We start from the raw sequence: 16,144 nt of genomic DNA on the forward strand, positions 1-16,144 counted from the left end.
TGAAATTACATCAAATCATCATGTAAAGTTTTATAAACACAACAAGAAAAAAATGCTAAAAATGATTGACAGCTGAGATTGACGACTTCTCTGAGGCACTAACGGACTTTTCTCTGGATTTTCGTGAGGAGATTGGAGCTTTAGCTTTAATTTATACATTTCCATAACTGTTTATTTCACACCAACATAATATTATAGTTTCATTCATTTACGAACCACCTGCAGTTCCATTCAGGAACCGCCAGGGGTTTGCAGTTTGGGAAACTGGTTCATAACCAGTGTTAAAGCAATACATCACTGTCAGTTACAGGGATTTTAGCAGGAGTAAAAAAAACTGCCATTATAATGCTTGGAAGAGCCAGGATATTTTTTAATATATCTCCTATTGTATTCATCTGAAATAAGAATGTCATATACTCCTAGGATGGCTTGAGGGTGAGTAAATTATGGGATAATTAAACATTTTGGGTGAACTATCCCTTTAAGCATAGGTTGCACTGACAATACAAATGAGTTATAGAAACCTATAGAAACCGGAATAGAAATTAGGATGCTGCTTTCTGGAATGGGAATAAATACTTCTTATTTCCATAGACACAGACAGAAAAAAATGTGACTGCTATTTACTGACTTCTCAACCAGATATAAAGCATATGATCAGGAATTTTGTTTGCATAATGGCTGAATAAGCTTAAGGTCACATACATTTAGTGTTGAGGGGTTGTGGTTAATCTTGCAATATTAAATATATTTATAATATAAAAATTGTATATATTTATTGATAACTATATACCATTAATTAAAATGACAAAAGAACTGGCTTTGTGTTGAACAGGAATACATATATTGAAAAGATTAAAAAGAGGTAATATATATTAAGATATATAAAATATATATGTATATATATATATATCCCTCTTTTTAATCATTCTTCTAGAAGCGGATTTAGGTGGTCAGGCACTAATGTGGGGCGACAAGGCCTGGCTCGCAGTCTCCGCTCTAAGGCAGCGTGTCCACCAAAGTGTTTTTATCCAGCTGAAAACGCTATAGGCGCTCTGCTGAAAATGTCTAGCTGTGGGCGCTTGAGAGCGTTTTGGCAGCGTAGCGGTTTTTTTTCAATTGAGACTCTTTTGCTTGTTATGATACGGAATATCCGCGGAAGTGTTACTAGTATCTCATTTCACAGATAATTTGCCCACAGATAATAAAAATGCTGATACAATGTAAAGTATTTGCTCTGACTCTTGTTTTAAAGTATTTTGTTCCGTTATTATACTGCTTGTTGTCATCTGTTGACGTTGTACAGTACAAGCAGAATGTGGCAGTTGGTCGGTGTTGTTCTTCAACATTCTTCAACTCTCTGCGACTAGTAAAAAACGCTGAAAGCTCATCGCTTGAGCGTGAAATACCCGCTCAGCGCCTCGTTACGCTCATGCCGTTCTAAATTGAAAACAATTGAATACGCCAGCTATAGCTGCGTGAAAAAATGCTTTGGTGGACACACGGCCTAATTCATCCCAAAGATGTTCTATCGGGTTGAGGCCAGGCCAAGCCCAACCCCTGAAAAACAACCCCACACCATAATCTCCCCTCCACCAAACTTTACATATAGCACAATGCAGTCAGGCAAGTACCGTTCTCCTGGCAACAGCCAAACCCTGACTTGTCCTTCTAATTGCCAGACAGAGAAGCGTGATTCATCACTCCAGAGAACACGTCTCCACTGCTCTAGAGTCCAGTGGTGGCGTGCTTTACACCACTGCATCCGACGCTTTGCGATCACTTGGTGATGTAAGGCTTGGATGCAGCTGCTTGGCCAAGGAAACCCATTCCATGAAGCTCTCTACGCACTTTTCTTGAACTAATCTGAAGGCCACACGAAGAATGGAGGTCTGTAGCTATTGGCTATTGAAAGTTGGCAACTTCTGCGCACTGTGCACCTCAGCATGCGCTGACCCCGCTCTATGATTTTATGTGGCTGTTGTTCCCAATTGCTTCCACTTTGTTATAATACCACTAACAGTTGACCATGGAATATTTAGTAGCGAGGAAATTTCACGAATGGTACCACACTTGAATTCACTGAGCTCCTGAGAGCGACCCATTCTTTCACAAATGTTTGTAGAAGCGTCTGCATGCCTAGGTGCTTGATTTTATACACCTGTGGCCATGGAAGTGATTAGAACACCAGAATTCAATGATTTGGAGGTGTGTCCCAATACTTGGCAATAAATATAGTGTATTTTCCAGTTTATCACTGTGAAGCTGTTATGACACAATCTGTATTGTATAGAAATAAGTGACTTGACTTGATATAAGGCACTTGAAGACCCACAAAAAGCATGACTTCAAAATACATTGAAATGTCTCAAAAACAAAAAGAATAGTGAAAATGTCACAAATTCCAGCCTTACTGCTCAATGGTGCTAACCTTCCCTTTGCGCTACCTGGTGTTGATTTTGCGAATTAGTTTCACATAGGCCTACTTAAAAATATCACGCACAATAATTTTTTACTTATTTTCGACCTTTTTGATCACAAGTTCACAACATAATTAGTTTTGATGCCATGAGTCTTTTTCGATGACTTTGCAATAATTATAAAATGTTAAAAATAGTAATAATGAAAAATGCATGCATGTTTCCAATTTATGCAGGTAAGGATTACAAGAGCCCTGGTATGGAGCGTATAAACATAGTAGAAAAATTGTATGAGAGAAAATTACCCCTCAGAAAAGTCAGTAGCCTAAGAAGCTTTTTCTTCCCGACTCCAAGTGGAGGTTTATTAGTCTCCATTTTTTCCCCAGCTAAAATTAGCTTCACCAGAGCAGCGCCAAGCAAGAAGTAATGTGCGGTCTTAGATGTAGAGCCATTTACATTTAGAGACATGACAACTACAACTAAAAACAGACTTCAGTCACATGAATGATTGTAAATAATTAATTCACGGAATTGACTGTATCCTAACAGCATGAGTCAGATAAGAAAAAAGACAAGCATGAGTCTAAAAAGGGGAAGTCTATTTTTTATGGGGGTCCCAGATCCCCCCCGAGCACTGCATTTAGGTGCTCTAAGAAAACCAACTTGTGACACAATAAACAACCACATAATTGAATTTCTCAGTTCATTAAGGTTTATGAAAACAGTAAAAATGTTACATTGAGGTATGTCAGTTTATTTTAAACCATCCATGAGTACAATAAAAAAAATATCACACCATGAATTCATTAAGTTAATACAACATAACACTTTAGGCTGTCCAATCTTAAAACACGTTCAATAATGACTTAAGATGGAATACAATCACTTCCTTTGAGAATGGACATCCATAGAAGATGGCTTCCAGGTGGACGTATACTGTCCATGGCCGCCTTCCTTCAGATCACAGCTAAGCAAGACAGACTGCAGAGCCTGAGCATATGCTGAAAAAATAAAAAAATTTAATTACATTTATGCATTTAGTAGACGCTTTTATCTGAAGCTACTTACAAATGAGGAACAAAGCAATTCATTAAGGAGCCATCAATATTCTTAATATACAATGCCAGGCTTATTGTTTATTTAAACATGTCAAATTAAACGTTTTACTTCAAAGTACATTAAATGAAAGTACAGTAAATCATAATGTTTTAACAATTTTTGATCATGCTTTTAAGAAGTACACTTATTTTGATGTGATGACTTACTAAAGCACATGTAGAGGACATGTACCCCTGGTTTCACAGACATGGCTTAAACTAGTCCCAGACTAAAGGCTTAAACTAGTCCCAGACTAAAGGCTTAAACTAGTTTCACAGACAAGGCTTAAACTAGTCCCAGACTAAAATGCATGTTTGAGCTGTAAAGCAACTTGCACAGACATTTCTTAAAATATGTCAGTGCCATTGTTTTGGCTCAAGATGCCCACCACCAGTAATGTTTTTTCTAGGGCATGTTCATAAAAGCTACTTAAACGTCCTAATTGACTAAGGCCTAATCCTGGTTTAGTCTAAACCCTGTCTGAGAAACTGGGCCATAGTGTGTTTTTTTGAATATCATACTATAAACAAGTTCATATGTACTAAATTGCAACTTCATCATTACAAATGTTCAATTACAAATATATTTAAATACATGATATACAAGTATCATTAAAGTATATCTAAGTTTACCATAAATGCTTGTCAGTATATTTGGCAGTACGCTTTAACTATATTTCAAAGACAAAAGGTTCGTCGTATAAAAAAACGTATATATCAAAATTATATAAGATTACGTATAAAGATGTACTTAAGTCTAAGGTAACTTGTGGGTCAAAAAATATTAATTTAAACTATAATACATTATCATTTAAAGGGTTAGTTCACCCAAAAATGAAAATAATGTAATTTATTACTCACCATCATGCCGTTCCACACCCCTAAGACCTCCGTTCATCTTCGGAATACAAATGAAGATATTTTTGTTGAAATCCGATGGCATCGTTTTTTTGGCTCAGTGAAGCGCCAAAAAAACGAAATAACGACTTATATAGTGATGGCCGATTTCAAAACACTGCTTCATGAAGCTTCGGAGTGTTATGAATCAGCGTATCGAATCAGTGGTTCGGAGCGCCAAAGTCACGTGATTTCAGCAGTTTGGCGGTTTGACACACGATCCAAATCATGATTCGATATGCTCCGAAGCTTCATGAAGCAGTGTTTTGAAATCGGCCATCACTATATAAGTTATTTAATTTTTTTGGCGCACCAAAAATATTCTCATCGCTTTATAATATTAATATAGAACCACTGTACTCACATGAACTGATTTAAATAGGTTTTTAGTACATTAATGGATCTTGAGAGAGGAAATGTCATTGCTGGCTATGCAGGCCTCACTGAGCCATCGGATTTCAACAAAAAAAGAAATCTTAATTTGTGTTCCGAAGATGAACGAAGGTCTTACAGGTGTGAAACGGCATGAGGGTGAGTAATTAATGACAGTATTTTCATTTTTGGGTGAACTAACCTTTTAAATGCAAATAGAATTTAGTTAAGTGTCTGAATACATTCCTTGCATTTTCCAAGTACTCAATTAAAAAGTATGCCAAAGTGTACTTCTTTTTCATAAGGGTATTTAAAACTTGTTTTCGTCTTGTTATAAAATAAGGCTGTTGCTATGATGAACTAAATCCATGATTAAACTTCACACTGTCTGGTAAAATTATCTACAGTTATGACATGTCATGGAAAGTGGAAAAACAATCTATGCCAGTTGTGACAGAGGCCACATGCATCGTTCATCAAGTCACGGTACTGTGAGTAAAATAATTTCCTAACCAGGCACGACGTGACATGGTTTCCTTTTCAGCAACACAATTGCAACCCATCAGAACATTTCTGAAGTTCATTCTACAGTTATGAGGAGCAGGATTTTGGACCAATGATGTTTCACTGTGGGTGGGGCTATACCACAAAACACCACAGTAATAGGAATCAAGCAACTAACAAAATGTTGTGTCACTTGTTGCTTGTAAGAGCAAAAACTCAATACATAGTATTACGTGATTTAAGGAGCCATATGATATTCTATAACTAATCTTAAAAAATGAAATGAAATGAATAAAGACTGAGCAGTTTACCTTTTGGATTGTTGTAGAAGATACAGTTGTTGGCGCAGGTATCAGGATGGCTGTCCCAGAAAGTGTCTCCACAGGAACACAGAGGAGGCAGCTCTACTTTGTCCTTTTCCAGTTTGTCTTTCAGTAGAGCCTGCATTGCTTCAACGTACCTGTCATAGAATCATCACATGCCATGACCGCTCTTTACATGTTATTATAACACAATTCTGATTTATTGAATGTAAAACAATAGATGTTATGGTGCATTTACAGTTTGTTTATGGTTATGGTTTTTATGGTGAAGAATATCATTCATGATGTTTTGGGTCACTAAGATTTTTTTTTAAATTTTATTTAAAGAAAGTACTTTAGTTCAGCAAGGATGCATTAAAGGGATAGTTCACCCAAAAATGATTTACTCACCCTCAAGTCATCCTAGGTGTATATGACATTCTTCTTTCAGATGAATACAATCGGAGTTATATTAAAAATATCCTGGCTCTCCCAAGAAAGTGCATCCATCCATTATAAAATTAATCCAAACGCCCCGGGGGTTAATAAAGGCCTTCTGAATCAATGGGTTTGTGTAAGAAAAATATCCATATTTAAAACTTTATAAAGTAGAATATATAGCTTCTGCCAGACCGCCTTCCGTATTTTTCTTACAAAAACGCACCACTTTGCATCAGAAGGCCTTTATTAACCCCCCGGAGCCGCGTGGAGTACTTTTATAATGGATGGATGCATTTTTTTGGGCTTCAAATTTTGGGCTGCCATTCACTGCCATTATAACTCTGTATTGTTCTGAAAGAAGAATGTCATATACACCTAGGATGGCTTGAGGGTAAGTAAATCATGGGGTAATTTTCATTTTTGGGTGAACTATCCCTTTAAATTGATCAAAAGTTACAGTAAAGACATTTATAATGTTACAAAAGATTCCAAATAAAAACTATTCTTTTGAACTTTCTATTCATCAAAGAATCCTGATTTTTTTTTCTTTCGTTTTCAACAATATTTCCAACATTATAAAAATGTGCATAAAAAACATATGCACTCAATAAGAAGACATGCACATAAACTATGATGGAAACACATTTACCGAATAAATTCCTCAATGCACAAAAAAAACCTTGTGACTTTGCCTCAACAGTGGATGTAATTGGATAACTGGACTAACCAGTGGAACAATTTCATTGGACAGAATCTCAAATGTCGGTTTGATTATCAAAATTATTTGATATCAGGCATCCGAACGCAAGAAGCATTTATTGTGTTTCACCTGCACGCTATGAGGTGCAAGTCATTTATGATGGAGGAAAAAAGAGCCACAGTGGCTTCCCTGATTGCAGCAACTTCCTTTTTTATTACAGATATTTTACAGCAATTTCTGCAAGTGATGATTTGGTTCTCTTGAACACATGGGATGGAGACACCGCTTTATTCGCAAATGTTTTATGCAATATTCTTTTTCTCAAAGACATAAAAAAAAATCTTACTGACCCCTTCTGAACAGTAGTGTATTCATGGTTATAATGGACATAGTCATGCATATATTGGCAGTGTGTACCGTTTGCTTTCTTTGATCCTTTTTGTTCTTTCTCGTCTCTCTACCTTCTCTGCTGCCTCCTCCTCATCAAGCCTCAATCGCTCCAAAATCAAACACTCCCTCTCAGCCATGTCTTTTCTTTCTTCCTCCTGCTGTCGCTGCCTTTCCATCTTCTTCTCTTCAGTTTTTCTGAGTTGTTCTTTATCATTCTTAATCCTACACACAGCAAAGAGTTCTCTGGGTTTATAAAAGAAAGTATTATATAAAAGCACAACGAAGTCTTTTGTGTTCTTGGACAACTTAATGAAAGGAAAATGATGTGCGTTTACTTGCTTCAAAAGTGCAAAGACATGCAATTAAGCATAGGGACTGGTTACTAAAATGAACTCAAATGAAACATAACTTTTTTTTATTAATTGTAATAAAAATTTAAAGTAAATTAAAAAATATATTTGTAATTAATTGAACATACTATTTTCATATGTGCACATACATATACATTTTTTTTAATCTATTTACTTTAGTTAAATTCTATGGGCCCTATTTTAAAGGTCTGAGCACATGGTCTGAAGCGCATGGCACAGCGAATCCACTTTTGCTAGTTTAACGACCGACAAAACGGTCGACGCGCCAGGCGTATGGTCCAAAAGAGGTGTACCTAGTCTCTTAATGAGTCATGGGTGTGTTTTGGGTGTAACGTGCAATAAACCAATCAGAGTCTCATCTCGCATTCCCTTTAAAAGCCAGTTGTGCTTGCACCATGGCGGATTCGCTATTTACATGGTGGAATTTGCGAGCCGAAAGACTGAATGCTTCTCCAGAGAGGAATCCTTTTATTTTTAATATTTAAAAATGTTTATATGCTACTGCTCATCCCTGTGTGTGTTGTAAGCAGAGTCTGTGCACGTTGTGCACCTGCCTATAGGCGCATATTACTAACGTGCCCTTTAAAATAACACAAAAATACCGCGCTATTGACTTTAGACCAGGTTTTTGTTGGTCGATGGTGCAGTCGTTTTCAGTCATTCTCAAAATAGCAACGCACCAACAATGAGCCTGAACACACCTTGTTTTCAGACCAGCACGCCCAAGAGGGAACAGATGGGCGTGAGTGCATTTGTTATTTAAACAACGTGGCTTATGACATGAAAATAATAACTGCGCTGGGCTGAAACTAGCAAAAAATGCTTGCGTCTCGCCTGCCACAATAGCATCAATAGAAGACCAACATTTTGACCATACCGTGCATCCGTAAAGTATTCACAGCGCTTCACATTTTCCACATTTTGTTATGTTACAGGCTTATTCCAAAGTTTTCCCTCAAAATTCTACAAACAATACCCCATAATGAAAATGTGAAAGAAGTATAATAAATAAATGAAAAAAATCACATGTACATCAGTATTCACAGCACACTCAAAATTGAGCTCAGGTGCATCCTGTTTCCATTGAGATGTTTCTACAACTTGATTGGAATCCACCTGTGGTAAATTCAGCTGATTGGACATGATTTGGAAAGGCACACACCTGTCTATATACTGTAAGGTCCCACAGTTAACAGTGCATGTCAGAGCACAAACCAAGCCATGAAGTCCAAGGAATTGTCTGTAGACCTTCGAGACAGGATTGTATCGAGGCACAGATCTGGGGAAGGGTGCAGAAACATTTCTGCAGCATTGAAGGTCCCAATGAGCACAGTGACCTCCATCATCCATTAAAAAAAAGAGTGCATGGTAGAGTGGCCAGATGGAAGCCACTCCTCAGTAAAAAAAGGCACATGACAGTCCGCCTGGAGATTGCCAAAATGCACCTGAAGGACTCTCAGACTATGAGAAACAAAATTCTCTGGTCTGATGAAACAAAGATTGAACTCTCTGGCCTGAATGGCAAGCGTCATGTCTGAAGGAAACCAAGCACCGCTCATCACCTGGCCAATACCATCCCTACAGTAAAGCATGGTGGTGGCAGCATCATGCTGTGGGGATGTTTTTCAGCAACAAGAACTGGGGTCTTCCAGAATCGAGGGAAAGATGAATGCAGCAGAGACATCCTTGATAAAAACCTGCTCCAGAGCGCTCTGGACCTCAGACTGGGCACACAGCCAAGATAACAAAGGAGTGGCTACGGGACAACTCTGTGAATGTCCTTGAGTGGCCCAGCCAGAGCCCAGACTTGAACCCGATTGAACATCTCTGGAGAGATCTGAAAATGGCTGTGCACCGATGCTCCCCATCCAACCTGATAGAGCTTGAGAGGTCCTGCAAAGAAGAATGTGAGAAACTGCCCAAAAATAGGTGTGCCTTAGCCGGTAATTGGTGCCAAAGGTGCTTCAACAAAGTATTGAGCAAAGGCTGTGAATACTTACATGTGATAATTATTTTGTTATTTATTTTTAATACATTTTCAAAGATAAAAAAAAATAAAATAAATTGCATTATGTCATTATGGAATATTGTTTGTAGAGTTTTGAGGAAAATAATGAATTTAATCAATTTTGGAATAAGGCTGTAACATAACAAAATGTGGAAAAAATGAAACGCTGTGAATACTTTACGGATGCACTGTATGTGTGTTTTTCTGAGAATCAAAAGGAAACTTCATAATAGTTAGGAACTTTAAAATTATGTATCTGCTATAAGCAAATATGAAAGTATGAATTTCATAAAATCCAATTTTAGAAAATTAAATCTTTTTTATATTGGTCTTTGTCACAAAGAACTGGCAAGCCTGCTCATAGTCTTATCTTTTGTACAGTATTATTGTTATAGTACAGCTAACTCTTCAGTCACGTAAACTATTTCCCATAGCCTGACTACAGGAGATAAACCAAAAGAGAAGTGAGCAACCATCATGCGGAAATGAATGAAAATGGACATCCTTATTAGTAGCAGTCAAATTGTGAACATCTAATGCTGTTGTAGAAAAGATACTTGTGAACATGTAGTGAGGTTTGACCTTGCAGTTCTCTTCAGATGTTTCCTGTGTCTTTGGTGCTCCTTCACTTGCTCTCGCTCGATGTCCATGAAGTGACGTCGATACATGAGGAACTGAGACTGCCTCTGAAACAATACAGTTAGAGCTTTCAAGAAAAAAAATGTTTCTTCTTTTTTTGTAGAGACTAAACACCGAATACACAGTTCAAAAATTAGAGGCTGGTATTTTTTAAAAAGAAATATTACTTTTAGTCAGAAAAGATGCATTAAATTGATCAAAAGTGACATTAAAGACAATTATTCAATATATTAAACATAATATATAAATGTTGTAATTTTTAATTTTGTATTCACTTTTTAATTTCAACTTTTTATTTATGAACAAATAGTAAGCAGCACAAGTGTTTCATGAGCAGCAAATCAGCATATTAGAATGATTTCTAAAGGATCATAACACTGAAGATTGGAGTAATGGCTGATGAAAATTTAGATTTGACATCACTGGAATAAATTACATTTAAAAATATATTAAAATAAATAAATTAAAAAACAGTTATTTAAATTGTATTTAATTTAAATGTTATTTTATAAGTAACAGTAATTTATTTTTTGCAGTAAATGGTCAGCATAAGAGACTTTTTTCTTATTGACCACAAACTTTTGAACTGTAGTGTACATATGAATTATGTGATTTCCCTATATAAAATATATAATAAAATAGCTTAAAGAGAAGACTTTATTCAAAATAAAGTGTGATTCCTCACCTGCCTCTTCAGCTCATTTTGATTTTCATGAGGCCAAAGCACTTGGGAAGCTCTGTAATCAGTTGTGAAGTCTGTAGAGGAAGCAGTGGGATCTGGCTCATAGACCTACAGAGACACCAAAATGCATGTGTTGTATGAATTGTGTTAAAAATGTAAAACATCTTGAACAGCACTGATTCAGAAAGTATATATTTATCCTAAAGCGTCCACTTAATTTAACATGGAGCACGAGGGTAATCATATTTGGAGGTCTGTGGCATCTAAAACCCTTTATATAGATAACATTGAAGGCGTGTGTGTAAATTAAACTAAACTAAACTAAACTAAAAAAAACAAACGAAAAACTTAGATTTTGTATCCATTCAACAAATAATGGACAAAGTGCACAAACAAAACGGGATATAATGTTGTTCTCATGGATACCTTGTTTACTTGGCATGTCTTCCAAAGAGCCTATGCCACAAACCTCACAAACTTGGAAAATACTGGTTATTCCTTAGAAGCAAAGCCTTGCTTTCCATCTGACTGATAAAAACGTATGCCCTTTTTATACACTGTATTAACATAGGTTTGCCATCTAAGACTAAATTTAAGGCCACACAAGATCTTCTTCTCACCATATCGTTCTGAAAAGTTACAGTCTTGATTCTGTGGCGATGCAAATTAAGAGGTTGATCATGTTGCCCCAACAGCATCTCATCTTCTGCTTCAACATCCTGCTCGTTTTCCTCTCCTCCATCATCTGAAACTTCGGTATAATCCTTCTGATCTCTTGAAGAATGTGATTCAGGTTTCTGTATATAACAAATGTGAAGATATTAATACAACAACAATGAACATTCAGGTCTCAGAAATGACCCAAATTCATCATGCATGACTCACATTTCTAGCTGGGGATATTTTCCATCTCCCACCAGGCAGTTGAGATAGTTCATCTCCCTCTTGCACTGTTTGACGAGCAGCTAGTCTGTGTCTCACCTGCATCCTGACTTTACTGACCTGGAAAAAGTGTCAAGAAACACTCTCTTACATATAGATTCTGACAAAAAGATGCAAGCAAAATGATCCACATAGATGCAAAAGATTCATGCTCGACCTGATTTTGCTGAGTTAGACGCGTTCCTGGGGCAACATATTTTGTTGATCATGGAACAACATTCCAGTCCAAAATGTAGTCCTAACCATATCCCTACCCCTAAACCTAACCCTACCCATAAATTATCCCTAAAATCAGAGGGAAAAGATAGGTGATGTTGAAGCACTTAAATAAAAATAAAAAAATCCTTTAAGTAATATCCGTTGGGAGGTGTGTTGGTACACCTGTGTGTTGGAAGCGGAGGGCGGGATGTCGTGCTTTAGCCCTGTGCAGCAAAGACTCAAAAAACTGTAAGAACGAAGAACGAAAGACATGGACATCTTGGATGAGATGGGGGTGAGTAAAATATCAGGAAATTTTCATTTTGAAGTGAACTAATCCTTTAACCCTGGTTGTAAGCCTAAACTTGACAAGTTGACATAAACTGTAAACTTGTCCCTAAAATCTAATTGGTTAATTGGAATGTTGCTCCAGGATCAACAAAGATGTTGATCCAGGAACATGTTGTACTTGGTGTATCATGTCCTGCCTGTAAATACCCGTACATGATGCGTGTGCTGATTGGAAGAAATGGCCTCTGTCCCCTGAGCACTGACAAAGCGAGAGCTGGGACTGCAAATAACTCGCTCCCCATGTGTCCAGGAAGGGAATACATTGGTTTGAGGTGTAAGGATATGGGTTGCTTTGCTGTTTTGTTGCAATACTTTGCCCTCACTTTCAACCTGAAAAAAGAAAAGAAAACAGTGTTCACAAAAATGACTTTTTGAGTATTTGAGCATTTGTTAGAATAAGGTGTCATGACTTTCCACACAGCTAGTCAGACAAGCTTATGGTTGTTCAAACGTTTGCGGCCAGTAAGGTTTTATTTTTATTTTTTTATAATACTTTTATCAGTGTTGATATTGTTAACTAAACTAAAATTATTAAAAATGGTTTTCAAAAAAGAAAAGTAAAGCAGAAATAAAATATTAATATTAGAAGCAAAACTTAAAAATTAGAAGCATTGTCTTGGCAAAAAAGTTTAAATTGAATCACTAAATTTAGTCAAACTAAAACTGAAATAAGTATAAATGAAAGCTAATAAAAATATTTAAAAAGAAATGACAAAAGCACAACAAAACATCAACTGTCATCAAACAAAAATTTTGAATATTAATAAATAATATAACAGTAAATACTAAATTAATTTTACTTTTACTTTTATTCAGTAAAGATGCATTAAATTACACAAAAATGATTTTGAATTCTTTAAAAAAAGTCTCCTGTTTTCCACAAAAATATTAAGCAACACATTTTCAACATTGATAAATATCATCAAATCATCTACAAGCATCAAATCAGCAGATTAGAATGATTTCTGCAGGATCATGTGACACTGAAGACTGGAGTAATGATGCTGAAAATCCAGCTTTGCATCACAGGAATAAATTACATTTTAAAGTAGAAAATAGAAAACGTTTTTAATGTGTGTTTAATCAAATAAATGCAGCCTAAGTGAGCATAAGAGCATAAAACTTTTGAACAAAAGTGTAAAGTTTATGCTATAGTTTAACATAATTAATAGTTCTTGATTATAAAATAGTCAATGGACAAACTGTGTCCTACTCAGGGAAAAGGGTTCCATCCTCTGTTGCTCATTAACAGACATTTCTTACGGTCTCATATGATTTCAGTAGCTGCTGTTGTTTGCGCAGAAGTGCCTGCTGCGACACACGTTTGCGAACTGCATCCTGAAATCGGCGCAGACTCTCCTCTTTCTCTCGTCGGGTCTCCTCCAGAAGCTCTTCCGTAAGCAAAGCCTGGACCTGCCCCACACACAGGGTTAGATTTGAGTTACATGCCTGGCTAGTAGACACTTTCCACAAATAGGGTATGAAATAAGACCTGGAGTATTCTTTTCTTTTCTTTAACCTTATGAGGTCATTTAATATGAGCCCATTTATTTAGTGTTTGCAAGTTTGCAACCCTGTTATGTCTAAAAACAGCTAATATATGTATATGTATTTATGTATAATATTAATTATACATACATAATATATTATTAATTTAAAAAATCACATTATAAGTAAATTAATCAAACAATAAAAATGAGCACAATTTAGAAATAAAACAATAATAAAAATCAGTGTTGTTTTAGCAACTTGGGTTTATATTTTCATTTTAGTTAAAGTTTTAGTAAATTTTGTTATGTTTTTGCCATTTGTTAAAATTAAAATATTCATTAAAATATGTATATATGTACATTTGGGATATGTCTAAAAATATGATTGATTAAAATATGAATGATAAAATAATACAGCCAGTGTTATTTTAGTATCATTTATATATTATTATATAATTATTTTTAAATATATATAAGTTATATATATATAGTTTATAATTTTACATTTTCGGTGTAAAGTTTTAGTAATTGTGTTGTGTATTTGTCTTTTTTATTTTTAGTAATTTTGTTGTTTTTACCATTTTTATTAGTTTTTAAAATATGTCTATATAGTTTTATTTATTTTTTATTTCAGTTTTAGTTATTTTAGCACTTTAACTTAAACTGAAAGAAAATTCGAAATGCTGCCTAGGCAACTAGCTGAAAAAAAGGTTAAAGTTTTTTTTTTAATATTTTATATTATTTATATTTTAGTTATATTATATTATTATTATCATTGTATAATAACCCTGGTAACATGGCAAGTAACAGGGTTTTTGTAGCCATAATTTAGATGTTACTCAGTGGCAGCTAGTTTGTGCCTAATTGTTATTTATTTCCTCCATAAAATAAAGGGGGAAATGTGGGAGGTTTTCTTGACACTTTTTCCAGGTCAGTAAAGTCAGGAATGTTGGACAGACTTTAATATGCGCGACACCAACATGTAACGTGTACCGTATTAGTGCAAAGTGGCAGTCAATGAATCTCGTTTTAACCACATCTCTCATTCATATGATATCAGTGCAAGTTCTTACCGCTGGATGTTCCTGACAGTCCTCTCCGCTCTCCACCCAAACACCCACAGGCGCCACAGCCGGGTTCCTCTCTGCCAACACTCTCACGTCTTTGGGCTTTCTTCTGTTTCCAGAGGTTATCCTTTTATTTTCTTTTAATACAGTCTTTCGCGTTATCGAAGAGCACCCCCTTTCTTTAGCTGTTCTTGCTTGATTCATTTTCGTATAAATTCTGGTAGATATGAATGGGTTTAACTAGCATTTGTGGCTTTTCGGGAGTCACTGATGTTCGGACCTTTTTAGCAAGCACAACATTGATCCTTCGAGCGAAAACAAAGCTTCTTTACATGAGTCTTTTTAAAAGACAGCGATTCATAATGTTGTTACTTTCCTCATGCAAATAGCGTTAATATTTCAACTTCTGTAACTGACAGAATTAAAACTCCGGTCCGTTGTCAATGACGCTAACAGAATCACAACCGCTTTAAGACCCGCCCATCTATGATTCTATTGGCCACAGCTTTATATAAGTAAGATTTTATTCGTCGAAAGTAACGCCATTCAAAGCTGTAGAGATTTGCTCACGCCCGATGTGCTCTTAAATGTACGTTCGATAGGAAAAAGACGAACTGATTGTTTTGGTTCCACACCTATTGTACTACTTCTCCCCCCCAGACCTAACCGAATTCTCAGCGACTAAAATAAACATAAATTCCGTGGGTTTACACAGAATTTAATACCCCTCTTTTTTATTATTACAAATCTATAAAATAAAATGTAACACATCGAATATATAATAATATAAAATAAAGTGTGTATCAATTTAAATTCGAGTGAGTAAGTTTATTTATTTATTAACAAACTCACTACAAAGATAAAACGTTTGGTTTGGCAAGAAAATTGTCATTTTAAATAGCCATTATTGTTATGTAATGTCCTACTTATGGTTCTCTTTGTAGTCTTTCAAAACTTTTGTGCATGCCTGAACAACTATTTCAGTGGCATTGTTTTTCCACAGGGTAAGCTATTAGCATTCTTGGGTTTCTGTCTCCAACTTATACATTTATGCATGGGTATGAATCAACACAAGATCAGCCTGCTCCCTTTACAATGCCTGTTCTCAACGGCCGTGCCTATGCATAACAAGGAGCCTACTGTGTCTTTTGTGTGAATCAGCAGGCACATTGTCTCTCCCTTTTCAGGAACAGTATGAACTTTAACAAGAGAGACACGATTACATAATGCTCAGATTATTAGCGGGTGAAACACTGTGCAAAATCTCATCAGT

At 35.8% G+C, this 16,144-nt stretch overlaps 1 protein-coding gene across 2 annotated transcripts; it reads right to left on the reverse strand.

Annotated features, from left to right (window-relative positions):
- Positions 1-3,111: 3,111 nt before the first annotated feature.
- On the reverse strand, positions 3,112-15,359 carry ccdc15 (coiled-coil domain containing 15). Of its 2 annotated transcripts, none has more exons than XM_079815825.1 (10): positions 14,878-15,359; positions 13,578-13,727; positions 12,462-12,644; positions 11,709-11,825; positions 11,444-11,620; positions 10,827-10,931; positions 10,085-10,188; positions 7,151-7,345; positions 5,602-5,750; positions 3,112-3,421 (listed from the first exon to the last, which is right to left on the reverse strand). In XM_079815825.1, exons 1-10 carry the CDS (start codon positions 15,073-15,075, stop codon positions 3,303-3,305), a joined length of 1,497 nt encoding a protein of 498 aa, XP_079671951.1. In that variant the 5' UTR covers positions 15,076-15,359; the 3' UTR covers positions 3,112-3,302. The 2 variants fall into 2 exon arrangements, with proteins under 2 accessions (XP_079671951.1, XP_079671952.1); XM_079815826.1 differs by having other exon boundaries at positions 12,468-12,644; positions 14,878-15,349.
- Positions 15,360-16,144: the final 785 nt, after the last annotated feature.

Source organism: Gobio gobio (assembly GCF_949357685.1).
Source record: "Gobio gobio genome assembly, chromosome: 4".
Classification (NCBI taxonomy): domain Eukaryota; kingdom Metazoa; phylum Chordata; class Actinopteri; order Cypriniformes; family Gobionidae; genus Gobio; species Gobio gobio.

Coding starts and splice junctions, on each gene's coding strand:
- ccdc15 (XM_079815825.1), bottom strand. CDS start 15,075: ATGAATCAAGCAAGAACAGCTAAAGAAAGGGGGTGCTCTTCGATAACG. Junction 11,621..11,708: donor AAATATCCCCAGCTAGAAAT/GTGAGTCATGCA, acceptor TGTTATATACAG/AAACCTGAATCACATTCTTC. Junction 5,751..7,150: donor AGGATCAAAGAAAGCAAACG/GTACACACTGCC, acceptor ATTCTATGACAG/GTACGTTGAAGCAATGCAGG.